The 23,687-nt window shown below is 39.0% G+C and overlaps 1 protein-coding gene across 4 annotated transcripts in view; it reads right to left on the bottom strand.

Moving 5' to 3' along the window:
• Positions 1 to 23,687, bottom strand: part of vti1a (vesicle transport through interaction with t-SNAREs 1A) — a 143,824-nt gene that overhangs the window by 105,245 nt on the left and 14,892 nt on the right. For 2 of the 4 annotated variants that reach the window (XM_042507706.1, XM_042507708.1), the window contains exons 4-5: positions 11,533 to 11,610; positions 6,177 to 6,197 (exon numbers count right to left, since the gene is read on the bottom strand). In XM_042507706.1, coding sequence (XP_042363640.1) covers positions 6,177 to 6,197; positions 11,533 to 11,610 — 99 coding nt within the window. The remainder of the gene's footprint in view (positions 1 to 6,176; positions 6,198 to 11,532; positions 11,611 to 23,687) is intronic. The other 2 variants (XM_042507707.1, XM_042507709.1) reach the window with 1 other exon arrangement.

Below are 23,687 nucleotides of genomic sequence, written 5' to 3'. Positions count from 1 at the left end.
TTTATAAAAATGTAGTGAGCAGGCGCTTGACTGTAAGCAGCACCCATCCAAAAGGAAGCTACAAAAATCGTGCTGAAAAAACTGCAAATACAGCAAACAAGATTGTATTTGGGGTGGGCCTTTACTTTCACTATTGTTGGCGATACTGTTTACGGTATCAGTAACCAACATATCCTGTGTAGTATACTTAAGAAAATCATTCAAAAGAGGGTTCCTAACTGTGACTGTTGCTTTGGTTGTGGTTGCAATATACTGCCTAAAAAGCACTTTTGTCTAAATTTTAGACAATCATGTAAGACTTTCTTCAAAAGGATTATGTTTAAGGTTCTTTCCCAATATTTTTGCATTAAGTTTGAGTCTGTGTTTCTGACCTTTTATGTTTTAACGCGATTGGCAAGATCTAATAGACTATGTCTCTCATTAAAAGATTCTGGTGTACTGCATCACAAGGGGGTTAATCATGGAAGCATCTGTTTGATCTTTCGTTGTTTCAGATAATGCCTGGATATTATACTGAAGTTGTTTTATTCAATGTAATTATTCTATTTCATCAGCGTGGTTGCTTCAAGCAGATTTAAAATATTGCCCAAACTGTTATTTTACTGATTGGTTAAAATCACTAACCAAACATTGAAGTGTGTAATGCAAGTTTTGTGTATAATATCTATACAGATTTTTTCTTATAAACTAGTTAATGCCATCATGCACTCCATCTGTCTCATAAAGCACAGGCACGGTGCGATTACAATAAGATCTATTGTTAATCTGTGGTTGTTCAGTGCAAAGATTCAACCACCGATTTAACATACAACACAGCTTTTAAACAACATATACAGGCGCATATTGTCCACTGCAGAGACCCAGCCTTCATTAAATCCAAACTGAATTCAGAAGAGAGGATCACAAACAGCATAAACACGAACGGCTTAAGTGTTTACTCGAATGTTGTTGGTTTTGAAGGCCTTTCTAATATGCTATGTTAAGAAACTGATCAGATGCAACGTATCTGACACTCAAAAAACAACCCGACGAATGACATCCGCCTCTCTGACAGGGGTTTATGCCCATCACATGAGCGAAGGGGACAGGGGGGGAGAAGTGAAATCTCTAGTTTTGGTAAGGCTGTCAAAATGTGTACCAGCTAATCACTCAGAGGAAATGAAAAAAAAAAAAAAAAAAAAAAAAAAAACGTGGAGGGAAAAAAAAAGTCAACGACACACTTTTCAAAGTTTGACAATAAGAGGGATGGGAAAAGAGCAGGGAGGAGAAAACTCCCTCTGAACTCTTTTCTTTCCCTCGCTTCCTTTTTCTTGGCGCCGCTGACAGATGTCATTTAAAATTGCAGAGATACTTTTCAATAGTTAAAGGGAGGGCAGGGGGAGGATGGAGGGATGGGAGAATGGGTGGGTGGATGGGTGGTAAAATGGGCTGACGGTGGAAGGAAAGAGACGAGGAGACAGCGTGTGGGACGGGATGCAAGGTGTGTTTTTGGTGAAGGGTGTGGTGAGGAGGGGTTACACGGGTGTGGAAGTGGTAGTGGCACCAGTGGAGACGGTGGCAGTGCGCTCGTGGGAGAAAATGGATACCAAGCTTGGGCTATAATGAGCCCCTATGGATCAGAGGGGACGTATTGACATGCAATGCTTAAGCTTATACACCTAGACCATGGCTGCAGTGCCTGTGTGTGCCTGGGAGCATGAGGCAGCCAGGGATACTGACAGAGTAGCGCACTCCCCGGGTTCTTCAAAGAGCTCAAGTGATTAGTATGTTATCATTACCATTCGAAACGTGATTTTCCTATTCCCTCTCGGCAAAGGTGACACGTCTCGGGGAGACGGCCGGCAGACTCACTGCGATGGAAAGCCACTTCAAAGCTTTCTCCTCCTGAATTTCTCTCTCTCTCTCTCTCTCTCACTCTCTCCCTAGTTCTGTCTTCTTTTAGGGCCGGGGGGAGGGGAGGGTGAGTGTGGGTGGGTGTGAGGTGGGGGGTTGCTGGGGGGGGTAGTGGTGGCAGTGGCAGTGTATATGTGTGTGTGATCATTAGAATAATGCGCCCCGAGTTTGACGGTGACAGAACCTGAAGGAAAAGGTGAGAGTTCAGCCACTAAGAATCCAGTAATGGCACACAGTGATGGCCCTAATAATGAAACAACCCAGCAATGGACGCAAGATGATACGGTGGAAAATAATGAAAAGGAACGCTTACAATGAAAACTAAACATCCTACACTAGTACATAGTCACAGTTGAGGCTGATAAAGAGATTATGTCTACAAACTTCATCGAAAATGAGGTGACTATTACTCTCCAGAGAAGCAATTTTGTTCCGATATACAAATATCATACAACAAAAATGTGGATCGCAGTGTTCTGCTTTGGTTTCATTCTGCAGTTAGCAAGCAAAAGCCGAGACACACTTGTCAGCATTTTTGTCTGAGGAAATGCAAAGTGGCTGCCAGCCCCTACTGTGCTACAACGTCACATATCAAGGCTTGACCCCTGCGGTTCTGATATAACCATCATATCCTCAGAATAGACACACATGCACTCGCACCTTTTCTGACTCAAACGCTGGCTCAAAATTCAAACCTGATGTTAATTAAATTAAGAAAAACTGAGGATTTCATCAAATCATATTTGATTGTCTAATGGAGCCTTCTAGCAAAGGATTTAAATGCAATATATGCTAAATACTGTGCATCCCTGAGTGCACTGGTTCACCCCACCGCCACCATCACCACCATTTCTGCCTATGCATGTATGCCTTTTCATCTGACACCTACATTTTGAACAAAGATCTTCTTAGGAACCACGAAAAATTGTGTTTTTTTGTTGTGCTTTTTTGCGTCAAGAAACACTCTTCAGTTGTAAGTTATTAACAGGGAGCCCCAGAACAATGCAGCTGTAGCTCAAAAGAAATCTCTCCCCTCTTCTTTTCGCTCTCCTGCCTTTTTTCAATATCAAACACAGGCGGTTACTATCACCATTTTCCAAAGTTCAGATGATTTCCTTATTATTTCAATAAGGGTGGGGGAGAGTCAAAGTGAATAATGATGACAGCTGTGATTCAGACTGACTGTGTGATCTTCTGTGCCGTTTGTTTGGGACTTGTAAGACGAGGAATTACAAGTGTCAAACAGCTGTGAATATGGGTGCTAAATATTTAAACATGTTTTTCAGCTGAAGAAAAAAAAGTATAGTTTTTTTTAAAGCAAGGCTTAAGTGTGTATAAGCTGTGCCAGCCTTTGATTCAAATGCAGGAGGAGCAGAAGGGTAGAAGACTGCGATGGAGGAGTGCAATGGCGAAGAGGGCGCAGAATCAAGCCCGATTACACAGATAAGGCCATTCCAGGAGGGGTAGACAGGTGAGGTAACTCAAGGTGTCTTCTGACCCTCAGGCGAGGAGGAAATGCACAAAAAAGAGGTGGAAAGACAAAGGGGAAACAAAAGTAAAGCTAAATAAAAGAAAAAAGCGTGATAACATGGCATCTGGGCCAGGTAGGCGCTCTAAATTATGGATAGGTGTGAATGGTGAGCCTTTGATAGGAATTGAATTACACTGCCTCAGCAGAGGCCCTTTTGAACATCGTCTCACTCAAAGACACATTTAACAACATACTGTAAGTGCACCTGTACATACAAGTTGAGTCATGCTTTAAAGGACATGGTATATAATATAACCTACAGAAATAGCAAATAAACAAAATCTCCAAAATATGATCTTCACAGTAAAATATTTTTTTAAAGTTAGCTCATATGTTACATCACTGTAGAGATGCTGATATGATTCATATGTGATGTGCAAATAACATATTCATGGATTGCAGAAATGTATAATGCCTACATTTTCTTCTGGCAAATGGGCAGTAGTGTGAGGAAGTAAAAACTCTGGCAAATTAATTAAGGTGTAACTAAGGTGAGCTGATCCTTTAAGAGTTGTTTGTATCTTAAGCTTTCAAAAAAATCCTAAAACCGTCCATCATATCGAACTAAAAGAACGGCAAGCTTGTCAATCTTCAATAAACTGTGACTTTGTTAATTTAAAATAAATAAAATATGATCTTCATGAGGTGTTACAACTACTATTACATGTGTTAATTTTAAACATTATCATTATGAAAAGCTAAAACTAATATTTACTTAATATCACTTATTTTGCTGGACAGCTCAAGAACAAATGCTTTTGTTTAAATCTAAATATAAACTATGAATGCTTTTTAAATACAATCATGCTTGCTACATTACTAATCTCAATGTTGTTTTGAGTAGACGTTTCAGTCGGAAAAGGATAAAATGGACAGGTGTCCATGGCAGTCCTGTTATATTTGCAACAATTAGTTAATTTGAATTTAATCATGAGTGCAGCAGCTCAGTTAAAGCATCTGGATTAGAGTTACAGCTAATACCACACTAATCCTGCAATGATGTAAAAGTTCAAGGAACCATGATCTTATTCCAACGTAGTGCTTTTTGCTTACCACCTAAAAAAGACTGCCAACTTGTTGCTCAGGGGAACTCGATACTGGAAAGTTTGAGGCAATCAAAAGAAAAACAATCATCAGTGCCAATTAGTGTAGGTCCTTTTTGTTGCTGTAAGTAACAAGCTGACTGTGATTTTCTTCTTTTGGAAGGCTGTGTATTGTCGCTAACTTTATCTGCTAAACCAAAATTACACTTTAGGTATTGCATGTTTAAAAATGGCCATGATCTAGAAGCCAGCAATATACAGTACCTAACAGAGTCAAGCATTTCAAGAGATATCAACATTTCTTAGTTTTTTGCATATTTTTGACATAAAAATAGTGAAAGTAGAACAGACATCCCCATAGCAGGATGGTTAGAGGGGTAGTCACTTTTCATAGTACCATTGCCATTGCAATTACTTGAGCATAAAGCAAAGCGACTTGCAGCAAGTTGCGAATCCACTTACGTGAGGTAGTAATGATGAGTGATGGAGTAACGATCAGTGGAGTCGTACTTTGTCAAATTAGAAATCAGTTACTTTTCAAATATCAGTGTAACTGTTACTTCTGTCTCTTTTGACACCATTATTTTCATGTTTGTTGAAACATGATGTACTGTAGCTGCCACCAAAGAAAAAAGCAAGAGCCACTGCTCAGCAGACAGAGACCCCAGGGATAAACAATGTGCAGATCAGCATATTTTTACATCCAACTCAGTGATTTAGGATTTGGGTTTTTTTTTTTGGTTTTTGTTTTTTCGACCAAACCAGAGTTTTATTTTATTTTTCTCAAGTTTAAATGAAGTGTGTTTTACGATGAGTAAGGGATTTAAGCTAACATGAGTGTAACTTTGGTGAAAGAGAGAAAATTAGATTGGTGCATGGTTGTATTTTTTTTGTTAAATAAGGAAATTAAGAGTATGAATATGCCAAAACACTTATGAGTGTGATACACTTCATGCCCCACCGTGTTATCACCATAACTAAAAACAACCTCAATTTCCTTTTGCATTCATCAAATGACAACAGCAAACAGTTTCTTTTGTTCTTTCTATTTTTTCTATTTCTATGGGTGTTCAGCAGCACTTGAGTTGACACTAAATGACTTTCACTACATTACTGTGCATGGTATCTTACATTGCACATTATGGAATACGAATAATGAAATACATGAAAAGATTAAAATGTTGTGTATGGAGTTCAGTAATCTTTGGAAATGGTGATGTTCATGCAGTGGTGGATGACAAAACAACACCTTACAGTCTGTTGTCTAATATAGCCCCAAATGCCTATCATATAAATAACAATAATCTCACCCCAGTTTATTACAAAAGGCAGAGAGCAACTGGTGTGGCCCCATTCAAGAAATTTAAGGGACAGTAAATCTTACAGGCAGTAAATCCATCTTGAAACTAAGAAGTTGATCAATGTTTGATCCAATAATCGAAGCTTCACTAGGCATCCAGTCCCTTGTATTTGTCTTTAAAAAGGCACATCAGAAACAATGTCTTTTCTTTAAGATATTTAAGGAATTCGGAAAAACTGGCCTTCGATGAATCCATTATCTCTGGCTTAGCTTGTAGACTGTTCAACCAGACATGCAAAAAAAAAATGTCCAAATGATCAGATTTTAATTTTCTACAGGAGAGGGGAGGGCAAATTGAAATTTCAGAAGGAATGCAGAATTGAAACTGTTGGAGCAGAAAAGCACTTACCTCTTCACGTAACTTTATCAACTGCATCATGAGAGCAGAAGGGAGAAAAGAGAAAAGATGGAGAGAGTGAAGGAGAGATAAAAAAGAGGAAGCAGAAATATGGCAGGGAGAAGATCAGTCATGTGGCTGGGTACAGAATTAACCTTGACGATTCATCTGTTTGCATGTTTAGCATTTGAAAATCATGAGACAAACACATTAAACGGAGCTAAACACGCCACCCGGGCTGACTTTTTTTTTTGAACAAACAAAGATCAAGTCCTGGCGCTGTCACATTAAACAAAGACAGGGAACGGATCGCTCCACTCGCAATATCAACTAACATTATGAAGGAAGTCACATCACAGAAGTCGATATAGCAAGAGAGAAAAATGAGTAAAATATAGTGTGCAGTTTAAAATGTTGAGGAAACATATTTCATATCTGTCATTTTGCTGAATTATCCGGAAAAGGATAAAAAGAGATGTGTGCCCTTTGGAACCGAGCTGGAGAAATGCTGAGCCACGCCATTTGTACCGCTGTTTATCAATGCTGATATGCCGTCAATATTTCATTTTGCATCTCTAGTAAAAGGTGCATGCTGTTTAGATTATGTAGAAGTAAGCCATGTGAGGCTACCGCTGCATATACATACAGTGCAGCTTATTATTGGGACAGCCACAGATCATGAAAAATGAATCTTAGCATAGCTATACATTTTTGATGAAAGAGAATGGCAAATTTAAAGTGAAGTAAATAAGAAATGCTAGTCTTATTCCCTGTCCTGGAAAACCTTGCATCTCTGATAATGAATCAGACATTTGAGGGAGGGAAATAATCCCATTTGCCATTAATTATGCCTAATCACAATTTAAAAGGTTGCTTCCCTGGCCTGTTCTTAAGAGGAGGAGGAAAGAGAAGGCGGGGGCTTATCGTGGGAATGCAACACAGTTGGTAAAAAAAAAAAAAAGAGGGGGGGACGACAAATTTCTAGATTTGCAACCTTTTAGAGGTTTTTTTTCTTTTTAAATTCACATTTCTTGGCCAACATTAAAGGTTAGCAGATCTAAAGGGAGGCTCAGGGGCACTTTTACTTGTGCTGTTTATTTTTGAATTTTTGTAAGCCTGGAATAATTTTGCATCATATAAAAGGAGAGTTCTTAGATCTTGAGTTACAAACTTGATTGCTAACTTTAGGGTGAAAAAATGCTAAGAGGAAGGTCAGAAAATTGCACGTTTTCTTCAAGTAATTCAAGTGACAAACAGAAAATAAAGCATCAGCTCCTTCCACCAGCTCTTATGACCAAAATAAATCAAAAAACTTACGTTTAACATCTGCACCCATTATACTGGAATCCTAAAATACTGTACTGCATGCATTTGTCTCCTCTATTTTTATTATGCCACGAGTAAACACACTCGAAGAAATGTGTCGTGTGGTAATAAATTCAGGAATCTACACTATATAAAACACAAGCAAAAATATCAATTGCTTCACACATTACAATCTTTGTCACAGCACTCCCCCTGTAATTTCAGAAACATCTCCAAAATAGTTCTTGCATCGTTTTTGTTTTTTTTCCACCAATCAAAAAATACTACAATATTGCAAATATAAAAATATTGTCGATATCTGTAATGTGGGAGGTAAACAAGTATAATTGCATGTTTTTCTAAAGAGCTCCTACCCTTGAAAACAGCAACAAGACGCACTTAAGAGTGGAAAGTGTCTCTTCTAACTTGAGCAACAACTCCCCACTAAGAATGCATTATTGAAGAGGCCAAAGTTTAAAACTACACTGTGGATGTGCTTATTTGAGGGGGGGGGGGTTGAAAAAAAACCCCAGCAGATCTTGCGATCCCTCACCCCCAGCTCAGCCATCAGTCAATGGGTACCAAACAAAACTTGTTCTAGCTCATTTGTGCTGCCTGACTGATTGCAAGTCCTCGTGGAGGATTTGTTAAAACTATACGAGGGGCCATGTTGAGCTGTGTTTCTTACTGTTTTGCTTTATTTTTCTTTGGCATCCGTTCTTTAGTACAGCCAACGACGCTCGCGTTGCTCAAGAGATATAGAGCAGTAAATACAGAATATTGTAAATGTTATAATTACTCCTGCATGAGCGCCTTGCCTTGTGTTTTTGTGATGCCAGCCAGTATTCAAAATTGCACTGCTGCAATTTTTCTGTTATGATAATCAGCAATTTTTTTTTTTTTTTCAAACAAAAGATTTTTTTTTTTTTATCCAATACGGAATTCGATACAAGTGGTAATCTGCTTCCTTTGTAGCCTGTAAAATCTGGTCCATGCCGGCTCAAACCAGCACAATCTCTTGTGGCCAAGCCTTCTGCTGTGACTGAAATCGAAACTATTCCGTATAGTGCTCGTGTGTGAAAAATGTGTGTGCATTTGCTGCTTTGTGTGTGGCGTCTGTGTGGTGTCGGTGTGTGTGTGTGTGCGTGTGTGTGTGTGTGCTCCAACATTTGTGCGTGTGTTGCATGCAGAGGAAAGAGAAAGAAGAAATGTGCAATGGTAGCCTACCACATTATTAAAAAAAAAAAAAAAAACGAGTGATAGTGCCAATTCAGTCTCTGTCCGCATACAGATAACGAATAAATGCCGAACTCTATTAAATCGTCCTTTAGCCATTATCGCAGGGCCAATACGCCATTTTCAGAACTTATGACGGTTCCCTATTTACTTAGCTATAAATCCTTGCCATGTAACCAACAGATTTGTGACTGGTAATGATCTGCTCAGCCAGGGCTATATGAAATGATCCTGACCTCTTTCAGATCGTCAGGAATTAAATTGACCGACTTGCCCCGGCCCCCACCATCTTTTCCCCTCTCCTATCGCCGCCGTCTCGTTAGATAAAAAACCCTGAAGTTCCGAGTACTCCACTCACAGCAAGACCAAGACAAGTATTATCTGCACAAGTTTTAAAATGAAAATGAGGTAAATACGGCACCTGGGAGGAAAAAGGGAAAATGTATATCATCTATTTGCTTTGCTTTTTCCCTCAGCATGAACTCTTTCTAAGGTTTTGTGTGTATGTTTTAAATACACTGTATAATTACAATGTTCAAAGTTTCATTTCTGACATTATTGTTGCTAATTATCACTGTTTTTTTTTCATAATTTAATAATTTATAGTAAATGTTATAAGCAAAATAAGGTTTTGAGTCCTGGTAAATTTTTGAAAATAAAATTAAGATTGGTTTAAAAATAGTAATATGTAATTTACTATAGCTGCCATAGCATTTTAAAAGGATCATGTTTGGCCTTAATTCCTAAAGATACATTTGTTTTATGATAAATATATTTTACACATTTTACCATTAATTCAATTTCATTATTATTATACTACATTTCATAATTTAAATTATTATGTTAATGTAAACCGAACATTTAAATAATGAAGGTGTGTGTTTACAGATTTAAATGTCACATTCTGCTGCCTCTAGTACTTCTGACATGTGAGCATGCATGGATTAAATTACTATTTTGTATTCTTTATATATTTTATATATATTTAATTTACTAATACAACAATTTGAAATAAATCAATATAAAATTAATTTTAGCATTATTATAAAAAATGTAATGTTTTTAAATGAAATTAGGATAATAAAACAGTAATATCCCAAATTAAAAATAAAAATGTCATCATCAATCCAAACTATTCATTCTACACTGATACTTTTTAGAAAATAATTTTCTTTTTGAAATGTGCAAATTCTAGATTGATCAATATTTCTTTAAAATATCTGCGATGCATTTTTAATGAAAGAGAAATAAGATTTGAGATAAAATGTGATATTTTTTCTGCTTTTTCTTGACAGGATTTGTTGATCGAACTCCTCAGTGTCTCAAACGTGACATTTCTGACAGCAAATCTCCTTCCAACTTCTGCAGAAAATGTCAGAGTCACTTTTGTGTCTTGCTAATTTGCCGGGAATATGCATTTCAATTACACATCTTGGTTCTTGATACATATGTTTCTAAGATGTGTAGTTCATGGGTCATCATTGAAATGGTAATAGGAAAACGTTCAAAAAAAAAAAAAGACAACTTTATCTAGCTTTGCGTAGCTGTGAATCGTCTAAATATACTCACATAAAGCACTGAGGGATTAAATGTGCAAATATGCATTCGAGTACTCATCTTTGTCTTTTTTTTCTTTTTTGATTGTGCAAATGCAAAGTATTTATTTGCATGTGAGTGTGTGTGTGTGTGTAATGGTGTGTGCCTTGAGACGCAGTAACCCCTGCAAGTTGACAGCCGACTGTAAAGGTAATATATAATTAGTCAAAAGACGTTTGGTCAGAGTTGAGAGTGGCTGCGTATGAGTGGCAGCTGTGCAGGTGAGCAATAGGTAAGTGCGTCTTAAATGTTAAAACGCTGTTTGCTGAATCTGTTGATGTATCATTGTTTTTGATGCACTTCTACATTTATTCATAACAACTTACGTTTAAAAGAACATGTGGCATATTTTGGGCAATTAAGATCACAATTCGAGATAATTGTTTTTCTTCTTCGTTGCCACTTTCACAACTGCTGTGAATGAATCTTTTGTAGACATTGCAGACAATGAATGAAAACTGCTAATGTGGCCTTTATCTGTTGTTTCTATCCCTCGAATTCAACAGGCTGAAGTGATACTCAAACAAAACGTCAGTCATTGTCTTTTAATAAACAATAAACCAATTGTAAAAAATGCTGATAGATAATAGATCAAAACCATAAAGAAGTCAAATAGAATTTAAGATTTTTGATTAGGAGCTGCTAATAAATAATAAATAAAAACATTTAGGAGCTAAAGGATAATTTGTATGGAGTGCTGCAAAATGTGGGTTGTTTTTTTTTTTTAACGGGCAAAATGAGAACCTGTGTTATTATTAATTTTGAGCATCTGCATTGTGCAGGTTCCTCCCTTGGAGTTTAAAGAAAGACCGCAGAACAAAATTTAGCAATTCCGCGTGTGCGTGTACGTCTGTGTATGTGTGCGGACCTCGATGGAGGATGGAGGATCTATTATTGGCCTAAGTCCACACCCGGCTGGAGAACAGCTGTGGGACGGTTGGAGTGGGGAGGCCGGGTTTTTCGGATTGAAATGTGTGTTGGGTTGTGCGTTTGTGTTTAGGTGTGTGAATGTCGATCACAATCTGGCTTTGACCAGACGCTGGTCCCATGCCCTGAGCCCACTCACTAGCAGCCCAGCTTTGCATTAAACAGTGTTCCTTCCGCATGACTTGGTGACAATACTGTGGTTTCGGCTCTCGATGGCCCCTACGAGGGGCCCACCTCCTCACCCCTTGGGGCCAGTCAGCCACCCACACTGGTGTCGTTTGGGCCCCCCTGATTAGTGCCTCACCTGGTTCTCAGAGGAGCTGGCGTCATCCCCCAGGAGCTCGTTGCGCACCTCATCACTGTAGGCAATACGTGACCTTTTCTGCAGGGGGAGGAGGAAGAAGGACAAAAAGAAGAAGAGAAGGGGGAAACAGGGGAGAGAAAAAGAGAAAACAAGTGGGGAAATATGGCTTAGTACTGTTGTTGATGCAAAAACACAACAGGCATTCCTTAAGCACGAGAGCCCCCTAATGGAACTTGGTGACAAACTGAGTCATACACTTGCAGGTTGTGTGTATGTGTGCGAGTCTGAGTGTGTGCCCCAAAAAGACATGTACTGAAAACAAGCACGTCTGGGTTTGTGCCCATGCCTCCCCTCCAAGGTGATCTACTGTACCTAGTGCACTTGTGCCACAGAAGTGATGGCAAAGAGCCCCCCACCTTGCCCACTTAAACAAATATAAGTTGAGGGATAAAAAACCTCATCTTGTGTGCATGGAGAGATTGTGGAACAGGGGGACAGGGGAGAGGACCAGGGAGATGTATTATGAGGAAGTATCACTTGTCAGCGCTAAATCTTTTCTGGGGGCTGTCACCGCTGTCATCCCAGTGCAGTGGCAGGCTCTGTGATAACACCAATGCTGAGACTCAGACAGGGAATAATTCATCACCCATTGGCGGCCCATCGGATTTGGGGTTGCCTCTCTCTAACACACACACACACACACACACACACACACACACACACACACAGAGAGAAACCCTCTCTCTCTCTCTTCCTCTGTCTCCAGATAGAGCTTGAATAAGAGGGAATGCCATGTCCAAAAAGAAAAAAAAAAAGGAACCCAAAAAGACAAACACTCAGACACACACATTTCATACACACTTCAGAGTGTGCCACCTCCGATTGTCGAAGAGTGGGCTGCCGTTGTACCGCTTGTTTACAGACGCCCGACCCATGGAAAAACAGCCTCTTGGCATGCCCTCTAAACTAAATACACACCAGCAGCAGACACAGAAAGTGTTTACTAAGCCTCCTTCGCTTTCTCTCCCTGCCTTGACAGGGTTTCTAGGTGGGCTGCAGGAGGTGGGCAAAATCAAAGACAAACACCAGCACAGGAATGAAAATATCACTTTTTCTCAACACGAATTCTTTCTATTGTCTATATTTACTTAGTTTTCGACTCTAAATAAATAAAACAAAGTAAGGGAATCAGTGGAGGAACACCAATTACCTGGTGGGGACATTTTTTGTTCCTCAAATACAGTATCCTTTCCCCAGTATCTTTCTATTATCAGGAAAAGTTTGAAGAAGCTATCGCATGCAGCACTTTGATGCTACCGTCCGTAAGAGAAGCACAAATCAAACTTGAAAAAGGCAATTCTAACCTCATGTGTGATGATATCAAGTTCCTTGATTGAAATAACTTTGGAACCAATCACAAGCAAGCCAGTTGATTTTTTTTTTTTGCTATTTGTCTCTCCTCATAATCTGGAGCACTGAGTGGAAAGTCATGGCTGATGTGATTTGGCTGTTATTATCGTGATGGTGAGGGCCACAGTTCTCTGGAGTAATTACTGACTAGACTGAGGGCCTGATTGACCCAGGCCACAAAACCCATTAGATAAAGAGCGCACCCAAACAATACTCAACCGCGGGGACCTAAGCTAACCACAGAACGCCCACTGTGGGGAAGAGAGAAGATCGGCAGCACGGACTGAAAATAAAACACAATGTTGCCCCCCTCCCCTGAACACACATTACACAGGAGCACTGTGTCAAAATGTGCTTTTAAGATGTTTTTGTAATTGTTTTGTGATTGTGCCATACAACGCGTCAAGTCAAATAGTTAACTTTTAAGTTAGCGATAATTGTTGGAAGACAATTACAATTAATACCAAAAGATCTAGAAAAACTAGGTAAAACTAAGTTTTTAAAAAATCAAATCAGTTTGTTTCCTTAACAATTTTGACTAAAAGTGATAGATATGGCACGCTATGAAAAAACATAGGTGACATCAAAAAAATGTATATTAACACATAAAGTGAACATATTTTGTCCTAAAAAAAAATAAGATAAGCTAAAAATGTAACTGGAGAGTCCACAGGTATCAGACACATACATTTAATGGCTTTTAAGACTTTTTCAAGATGATTTTTTAAAACTTAAGATTTAAGATTTTTGGACGGTCCTCCTTTTCTTATTTAGACAGTGCATTTAAGTATAAAGGTTTAGTAGTATATACGTAGTTTTTATGTAGGCATAGAGTGAGTTGGGTTAATCTACATTTTTTCCAACAGGTAAGTGCAAATATAAAGTAAAAGACAACCTTAGACGCCCAGAAGAGCTTGACTCATGTTCACAAAAAAGAAGAAAAGAATTAAAAAAAAGAAGCTGGATAAATAAAATTAGATATGGGAATTACAACGTCAGAAATAAAAATGTATGACTACTATTTAATAACTGTTAAGGGCTAAAACTTGAAAATAAAATTTAATTTAAGCATTTTAAGGCTTTTTAAGCACCCGCAGTCACCCTGAATGTAACTTAATTTTATCAATTCTAGTGTCAGTAATTTTTCTTCTGTGCAGAGGGAAATAAGTGGTCACTGAGCTGCTGTCAGGACATTTAAAAGGAATTTCAGATGTGAGTAAAACCAAACAGACAATAAGCATCAATTTGAAGACAGCAACGTACACTTGTACACAAGGCACACACACACACACATACACACACAGATATTTGTTGCCAGGAAAACACCCACATATTCCATTTAAGTCGAGTTTCATCTTAAAGATCTGCAGTGCAACTTAGGGGGAAAGACGACTTCACCAGTAATTGAGACGAGGAAGCCTGGGAGAAGCATTGATTTGAATGTTAAGGCTTACGTCGCCTTCAAACCATATGCAGGGATTTTTTGGTATTTCTAAATAGCTGTCTGTTACAGATGAATGTATGAAGCGTTTCTGCAATGAGAACAGTGTAGATAACAAAGGAAAAGTATAAAGAATGGAAAATGTCATTGAAATGAAAGTGTGCCGCTACTTCCCCTGTACCCACAGTATACACTCCGGTTTTTGGATTCCCCCTCAGGAAAACAACAGATTCCTGAGTGATTACTGCCTTCTCATTTGATGTGAAACATAAACAGCTGTGCAATATTGACTGCTTAATACAGGAGCGAATTTTGATTATAAGTTAGGGGTGTTATGCAAAAAAAAAAAAAAATTGCTAAGTGACAACAGGATGACTCTTGAGGTCAGGAAAGCAGATAAAAGATACCTGTAGTGAAAAACCATCTATTCTATAAAGAAAATGCATTGAAACTCTCTCATTCTGGTTACAGTATGTAAAGACTGAGCTCCACATCTTAAGACGAAACCAGCTAATCAGGCTTTGTAATCTAAAAAAGAATGAGCGCTTTCAGAAGATACCTTATTGCTCAGAAAAGAAAAAAAAGGAGCTTTTTTTAATCCTTTTGAAAGGTCTGTCTTTTGTCACTTTTTTAATCTTGGGTGAGAATTTGCTTCTATTCCCGGAAGCACACAAGAAAAGTACAAAGGTACATCTTAACTTTATGCAAAGTGGCCTGCCTTTAAAAACTCTACACATCCCGTCAAATGCAAGCGATGGAGGTGCTGGTGTCCTGTCAAAAACACACGTTTTACCACTGTTGACATGGATAGCAACGGAGGAAAAAAACACTACTCTTCTTTACCCATCAAAATGTAATTACATATGCATGCATAACAATTCATATCAGATATGCAAATCAGTTTGGCATAATCCTCTGAGCAGCAAATGATATTTATTTAATTATAGCAAATATATGGATCTTTCCTTTGTGTGCAATTTCTTTCTAGTATATGGGCATGCATGAGTATATATTGCCTAAATTAACATGACGATTTTTAAGTTCCTCCATAGACCAGGAAGAAGAAAGAAAATCTCAAAAAACATCTGTTTACAGAAAATGTATTGATGATTATAAAACAATGACCTCTCTTAATTTCAAGCACTCAACAATCACGGAAAAGAAAAGTTCCCCATCTACCAAAAAAAAATTGCTATAATTAAAATCAAATAAAGCGAGATTCATATACACATTTCAATGCCCTCCAACTCTCCTCCTTGCTTTTTGCCCAGTGCATCGAGTGACACAAGGACAAGTGCAAATAATTGTGGCGCCTGGAAAGCTGAAAAATGTAAACAGTTCATTAGATGGGAAATAAAAGGCGTAAAAATACCCAGGGGCAGAGTGTAATGAGGGGCCCTGAAGTTCCTCTGCAGACGCTTTTTCCCTCCACTTTCCCCGAGCTTTTTCCTTTTCGCCCTGCACACACGGCTGGTGGCATAGCATGAAGAGTAATTAACCATATTCAATTTACAATACTGCGTTCCATTACAGGCTTTTTCAGCAGTAGTTGAGCAGCTGGGCATTTCCAAATTTAGACCCAATAACACTTATGTCCTGCTCCGTGTGCTGGTCTGAAACTGGGATTCTACCTTTTATTTTATTCGCTGTTAGAGCTGCTCTGAGAATGTGGGAACATATCAAAACCACTGTTTTAAAAAACAAACGTTCAGGTGGGCACAAATTGAAACATATTTTTAAAAAACTAAAAAAACACAAAAGTCTAAACTAAAATAGGGGTGGGAATCACTAGAGGCCTGATATTATCACAGATACTTTAGTCACGATAGAATATTATTGTGATTTTAAATGTGTTGCAACATATTGAGTATTGCAATAAAATATATTGTAATATATTCTGAAAAAGTACCTTTTTATCAAATAATGACCCAGAAGGAAAAGGAAGGTTTTATCTAATAACATTAAGTTTTCAGTCTGTTCATCTCACTTTATTTTTATTGCAATAAATTATTTGGTGGACTAAAAAAACCAACTGATTTAATTTTTTTAGTAGGCAACAAAAAGTTTAATTTGTATTTGTAATATTGATATAATTTACATCATAAAAAAAAATAAATGCGACATCCATTTATCGATCCAATATTGGTGCGCAAAAATATCGCGATCCTATTCTGTAACAATTTTTCTGCCACCACTAGTAATAAAATGTCTTTCTGTTCACAAGAATGTGTGCTAAACTCAAAGGTTATCCATATCACTCCCTTTCCTCCCCCTGCTGTGATATTTTCCCAGGTGATGTGTGGACCAGTACCAGCAGGTCCCACTCTGGTTCCCCCTCCCACAAGCGGGGGCAGAGGTGGACCGATGCGGCATGGCGTTAAAAGGAAGCTGAGACCTTTAAGCAGGCACAAGTATCACAACAGCATCTTAAATAATGCATCTCTGCTTGGCAGGGGTTTAACACACACACACACACAGCACAAAGGAAAACACACACAAATTGTTGTCTAGTGTCTTCTACTCTCCTTTAACACAAACAAATTGGGAGAGGTTGTTCAATTAAGTAAGTGCTCTTTTTTAATGCATTTGATATATTATCAGACAAAGGCAAGTAGCTGCAATTGGGATTGTCACAGGAGGGTGTCATTTGTGCCTTTGTTTTATTGCGGTCTTTGGTGCCATCGAATCCTCCGCTTCTGCGTGTGTTTGTGTGGGTGTGCACGCGCGTGCTTGCGAGCCACTGTCTGAACGACGGAGGCTTCTACAAGCCTTTGCATCCCGGGGAAACCTCCTTTAGAGAACGCGCAACATATGTGAACGGTAGCCCGGTGTGTGTTCTCTCCCCTAATAGAAGTGCAGCAGTGGTAGAGAAGCCGGAGCCTTAGATAACAGCATGGGGCCTCTCATTAGCTCACAGGTTGGTGCTTTGGTGGCTTCCACGCACACGGCATTGTGTTCCACTTGCATGGAAAACCTGAAGGAGTCTCGGAGAAGTCATTGTCGAAAACACAAATAAAGGTGAATGATCAACCGAGGCAAGGTAATAAATGAGTTTGTGACATATCTTAACAGGTTTGAGGTGAGGAGCCGGTTTTAAGGGCGACGGAGAGTATCAGTTTCAAAAAACGGTCAGAGGCAACTGTGAAAAAACTTCTCTTATTAGTTCAATTCAATATAAAATTAAATTCTTATTTCCACATTGTATCCCTGAATCTATGAAATTCTTTTATATTACAGCACAAGTAAACATTTTTTATCTCTGGGGGGAATTACCTAGCTGGTGAAAGAGTACACTATTCTGATAGAGGCCTTTCATGCTCGTACCTCTGTGATACCGGTGGTGTATTTCCCTGTCAAAGTCATTTCTATTGCTAAGTACAGCCGAGATCAGTCAATAAGCCTAACGACTGTACCCACAAAGCAAGAGGCCGAGAGGCGGCAAGAGAAGAGAGGAGGAAGGGTGGGGGGGTTGCAAGTGAACTCCAAACAAAAGAGCAAATTCGAGGAGGGCTTTGATTGAAGAAGCGCCATATACTTTTTGAAGGCCGAGGGATCATCTCTCAATGGTTATTTCTTTAAGGCATGAGGGCCCGATTAAACCCAATATTAAAATATGGAGGCGCTTCTAATGAAAAATCAAAGGCCCCGTTTCCCCTCCCACACCCCCGTCCTTCCATCTCTCTTTCCCTCCTTCTCTCGTCTTCTGTCAGGTTTTCTCCCTTAGCCCAAGGAGGGGACAGAAAGAAAGAAAGTGTGAAAAGGAAGAAGGGAGCGAGAGAGGGAAAGAGAGGAAAAATGGGGAAAGAAGGGAGGGTTATAGAGATGAGGGATCGAGGTGCTGGTGGTGCAAAACAGAGACAGACAGCATTGGTTGGAGGAGTAAATCAATAGAGCAGAGCCGTCGGGGAGGCGGGCAGCCAGGGCAAGGAGAGAGGAGAGGAGAGGGGGAACCAGCGCAGGGGCTCGGGCTCCGATCACAACGCTGGCTTCTGGCGTGCAGTGGGGAATAAAGTGGGCCTCCCCGGGTCAGCACCAGAGAAAAAGGTGAGATTAGAGGAAAGTGGAGGAGGGATTTTCACAGAGTGAAGGTGGGAGGGGTGGGAGAGGTGGGTGTTGGAGGATGACGAGGAGAGAGAAAGTGTGTGTGGAGGAGGAGGGGGGGTGTTCGGAGATGTGCAATGCAGGATACCTGGCAAGCCAGGGACCAACCGGCCCATTAGCCTGTGGCTACCTACATATGGTTCACTGAACCCTCTGCTGAGAAGAGCTCCTCTCCTATCAGTCTTCCCATCTTTTTTAAAGAAAGAAATACCTTCACTTTTAACCCTTTCTCTGCTTTGGAAAGAGGTTCACTCCTGACCTCGATTTATGATTCATTTTTGTTTGATGTCTATTCTTGGAGTGTTATCTAAAATTGAAAAATGTAATAAAAAAAATAAAAAAAACCTAGACACAAAGGGAGCAGAGTCGGGCCTGCTGAGCATGTGCGCGTCCGTCAGTGGACACGCACAGAAGACTATCTCCTTCACTGCTTTGCCTTTTCTTGTAATGTGACCATTGTTGGTGCTGAATGGCTGGCTCATTAACATAAGAATACGGCAGCACATATAGGGACTTAGCCAGATCATTATCTCTATATATTTATGTATACTTTGTTATTTCAGTAGCAAGAACACATTCAAATGCTGATGAGGCCAGTAAGGCCCCCTTCCAAAGCCCTTCCAACATGTGCCCTCCTGAACTTCCCAATACACTTACCAGTTTCCTGGGAGTCTGCAGGTTTTGTACTGGAATTTACAACAGAAGTTCAAAAATAATTATGAGAAATAGCCAAGTGAAGGCTACAGAGAAGACATGCTTACACCTCTTAGGCAGATTAAAAAATTAAAGCATACCAAAAAGAGCAACCCAGGAATAAATAGTGGAGTTAAATAATTCACAAAAACAATAATCTACAGTTCATTCTTCAAAGAAAAAGTAGCAGAAAATATATAAAAGACCACTGCAAAGTAAAAATTACATAAATAACATTAATTTAATGAGCTATGTTGTAATTTGATTGTTTTTTTTGAATGGGCAACAGATTTTTTTTCCTACTGGGATTTTTTGTCCATTTGATACGAGCACTTAAAGCGGAGACTGTGTTATGTGAAACAGATCGTTTCACAAATAAAAATGTACAAAGGCAAAAAACATACAAAAAGTTTGACAACGCAGAACAAACAAGTGCTCTATGGTAATGATGGGAACAAAACTAAAGAGTTTAGTCTCACTGCAGGAGCAGGCTGATGCTCTAATGGTGGCCAACCTCTGGGATAATTGAAAAAGAAACCCTAATTCATCTTCCACAATGTAATTCTGATCAAGGCCACAGCCAGATTCCACTGCAGGCTTCAAAAAACACCAGAGAAAAGGCAAAATTGTTGGTCGCTGAGAGCAAAAAAAACCCACTTTCCCTTTCTTTCTGGCATGCTCGCTCATTAGAAACACTTAGGATGAGAGGGAGAAACTAAGTTTAATTGTATGTCTGCGTGTGTGTGTGAAGAGGGTGCGAGCAGGGGTTAAAACATTTGTAAACACGGAGCTTTAACTATAAAGAAAACGCCAGTAAAGATGCAATGTAAAGAGTTCTTCCTCTATTTACTCCACTCCTCACTTTCGCCTTCTCTGAGCCTTACTTATTAAAAAGCAAATGCCACTGCCTAAAATACAGAGGAAAAACACAGACCCAATGATTCATAATATATTTCATAAATACTTCATGAATCCCTTCACCATACTTAAGCCAGTCTGGCAAAAAAGAAAACATTGTCACCTATTCTAGTACCCGCTTGTCAGCACATCACTGGGGAGTGGGTGTCACATGTCACTTCTGGTTTACACTACTGCGTGGGACAGGCTCGGTGCACGGAAATCGGGGGTAGGACAGAAAGAAGAACAGAAGGAGAAGTGAAGGGGAGGTGGAAAGGGGAGTAAAAAAAAAAGAGGGGGGAGGGGGGAAGGAGGAGGAAGGGGGTGTTATCATATCATCGCCCCATGTCTTTATATTTTCCCCCTTATTATCTTTGGCCCCCACTCACTCCAGTCACTCAATCACACAAGCCCCGAGGACAGCGAGGGGACCTGGGAGGGCCTTCGCTTCATGGCAGACTCAGCCAGACAAGCGTCTGAAAGCTATACTGATCGCTGTCAGTGTGTGTGGAAGTACGGCGACTTTGGAGGGGCCAGGAGAGATAAGCGAGAGAGGAAACGATCGCGTGGAAGGATAACGGCCGAATTTGCACACTGCCAAACAAAAAAAAAAAAAACCTGTGCTCCAGGCATAATGCTGATACACCCGTCCATACAGACAAGTGTTAACATAAAGAGACGGAGAAGGAGTCGGGGGTGATCTGCTTACAAATTACAGGCTATGTGATTTCTGCGAGTCGACTACTGACAAGAACTCATCCTGTTAATGACCACAAAACTCGTAATAAGGATGACAGCAAAGCAAATGTCCCCAAAAATGTATTCCGACTTCTCCTTGTCTGTGACACTTATCTTAATGCTTATTATATTCATAAAAAGGGTTGGCAAAAATCTTTTTAGGATAATTTTGTACTTATATTTCCTGTAACTTAGATGTCAGGTCTGGACAAAATAATAATAACACTAATGTGAAGACTTCCTGCTTTTCCAGCATTGAGGACTTCTCTTTATAATTCTTCTAGTGGTCATTAACAGTGCCTGTAGGGATGCACAGTAGTGAATTTTTGCAGATACCCGAAATGCCGATATTTGTTTAAACTCATTTTGGCCAATAGCCTATTGCGTTTCACGACATTTTTTTCTACCTAATTGCATAGAACATCAAGTCTCTCTTGTAGTGATGTACACATTCATTGGGCAAAATAAAAAAAGTACTTCAATTGAGGTTTATGTATAAAACATGTCATATACATTTTATGTGACATTTTCAACCAAAACAACCAAAAAATTCAGCCTAATTTATCAGTTTGAATGATGTACTCCCTTGGCAACCCTGAGAATAACCACAACCAGGGTGAATTTGACCTATCAAGGTTGCATAATTAAACTGAAATAATCATATAGGCCTGTCATGTCAGCAGCAAAGTTTATTTTAGGCTGATGCCTATTTTATTAGGCATTATTTATTTATTCATTATTATTCATTATTTATTTTATTAATTTAGTCTTTTTTTTTTGCTGATACTGATTACATGCCAATATTGTTGTGCATCCCTTCTTAATTTAACTTGAAAATACACTTTTAAGAACCTTTCCCACTGGAAAAAAAATCCCCACTACCATTTGACATTAATGAGAAAGGTTACAATTGGCATTAATTCCCGGGACAAATGGCTCTGCAGTAGCCACGGGTATTTATCGGCTTCAGCTCTGATCGGCTCCAATTGGTAGTGATAGAAATATGAGATCAACACTCTAATATTTTTTGCTGCGCAATGCAATGGCACACCACCATAAATTTAAGCCAGCTCTGTCTTAGCAGCACTCAGAAATTGTTCAAAATTACTCAGCACTAAATTTTTAAAAGAAGATGTAATAAATAACAGATATAAAAGAAATGAGTAACCACTGCAACATTTTCACTGGCCTCCATGCTGCTTTCTAATGTTTACTAACCCTGTTTTCTGGCAAAGAGGCATACTCGACTACTGCAAGGCATCTGGCAATGGGATAAGATTTAAGAAAATTTTGGTTTTAAAAAAAGGGTTTTATAGTAACAATGGCGCTGAAGACTATTGTAGAATCCCCTCTTGATGCTAAACTGTCATCACATCTGAAGTCATGGAGTGACATAACCACCCGTACTTGAACAAAAGCGGCATTGTGAGCATTAAAGACATACCAATCAACCATCAAGAAAATCTCCATTTGGAAACTAAATGATTACTAGAATTACGTATTTATGATAAGTCAGGAAATAACAAAACAACCAGCACATTTAAGTGTGGCTGGTTAGGAGACAGTGTCACCTTTAATTTAAACATGTAAAAAAAACTTGTGTTTTAATTTATGTTTAATAATACTTTAAACTATTGCACATGGTGACATTTTGTGTTTCATTGGAATTTTTCTGATAATCAAATATGAACACGGCACTTCTGGACAACACATCCTTTTGTCCTTATTATGACACTGTCCTTCAACCCAGATTTGACCCACTGCTGCCATTACACCATCAAACCCATGAAAAATGGTTTCAACTTGAGTGACAAAAAAGGCTAATCCGCAAATGAATCCCATCTTCGTGTCCATAAAGAGGACATGGAAAAGCCTCCAACGCCACAAATCCACAAAGGGCTCGAAGAAGACATACTGTGCACAACAACTTCCAAATGAAAGCCACAATTCATAAGAAGAGAAGAAGATCTATTTGTTTACATCTTAAATCTGCACTCCGAGAAAAAATATACGGGAAAAATCCCTGTCAATTGGGGGAGTCCTTTCAAAACTGGTTATGGGTGATTAGACTTTGGTGTCATTGATGGGTTGTTAAGCAACAAATCATGAAAAGAGTCAATCTGCCTTCACTCCTCTATGTTTAATAAGAACAAGTAAGCCGAGGCAACCTAAGGCGATTTAGAGTGTCTTACATCCAACTAATGTTGGTTTGTCATGTTGTCTGCATGCAGGAGTCAACATAACGAGGACAGGGGGCAAACAACAAGAACCCTTCAAGATGGATTACAACAAGGCTAATTTATTTATTACTGCTAGTGTGGTTCCAGTGTGCAGAAGTACAGCATTCCTTAAATCTCCCATCAAAACCTAAATCTCAACATAATTATCAGCATCTGGTTTTAAAAACGATGTTTATGATTTAGGAGCTTCTTAAGACGAATACACAACTTTCGGATAAATGACTTTGCAAACTCTTCCTTCTCCATTTAGGTTGTTAATTGTACCAAACATAATGAGTTTATGGCCACTATCTGCTAAAGTTGGATAGTCTCAACAACCTTGAATTGTCCGTGACCACTTATTTATAAAAACGACCATAAATATTCATACAGCACCTAAATGGAGTTTTATTCTCATCTTTTTGGCAATATTTGGAGGGGTGTTCTCTAAATACATATCAAGGTTATTAGTATGCTTCGAGTGTAGCGCTGCAATGATTAATCAGTTAATAGACAGTCAGCTAGTAAGGTAATGGGCAACAAATTAATAATCGATTAATCAGTTTTGAGGTTTGTTTGGGGGGGCGGGGGGGTTAAGAGAAACAAAAATTACTTTGATTCCAACTTCCTAAATGTGAATATTTTCTGGTTTCTTA

The sequence above is a fragment of the Plectropomus leopardus genome, chromosome 19 (assembly GCF_008729295.1).
Source record: "Plectropomus leopardus isolate mb chromosome 19, YSFRI_Pleo_2.0, whole genome shotgun sequence".
In the NCBI taxonomy this organism is placed as follows: domain Eukaryota; kingdom Metazoa; phylum Chordata; class Actinopteri; order Perciformes; family Serranidae; genus Plectropomus; species Plectropomus leopardus.
This window is presented reverse-complemented; position numbering and strand designations above follow the sequence as displayed.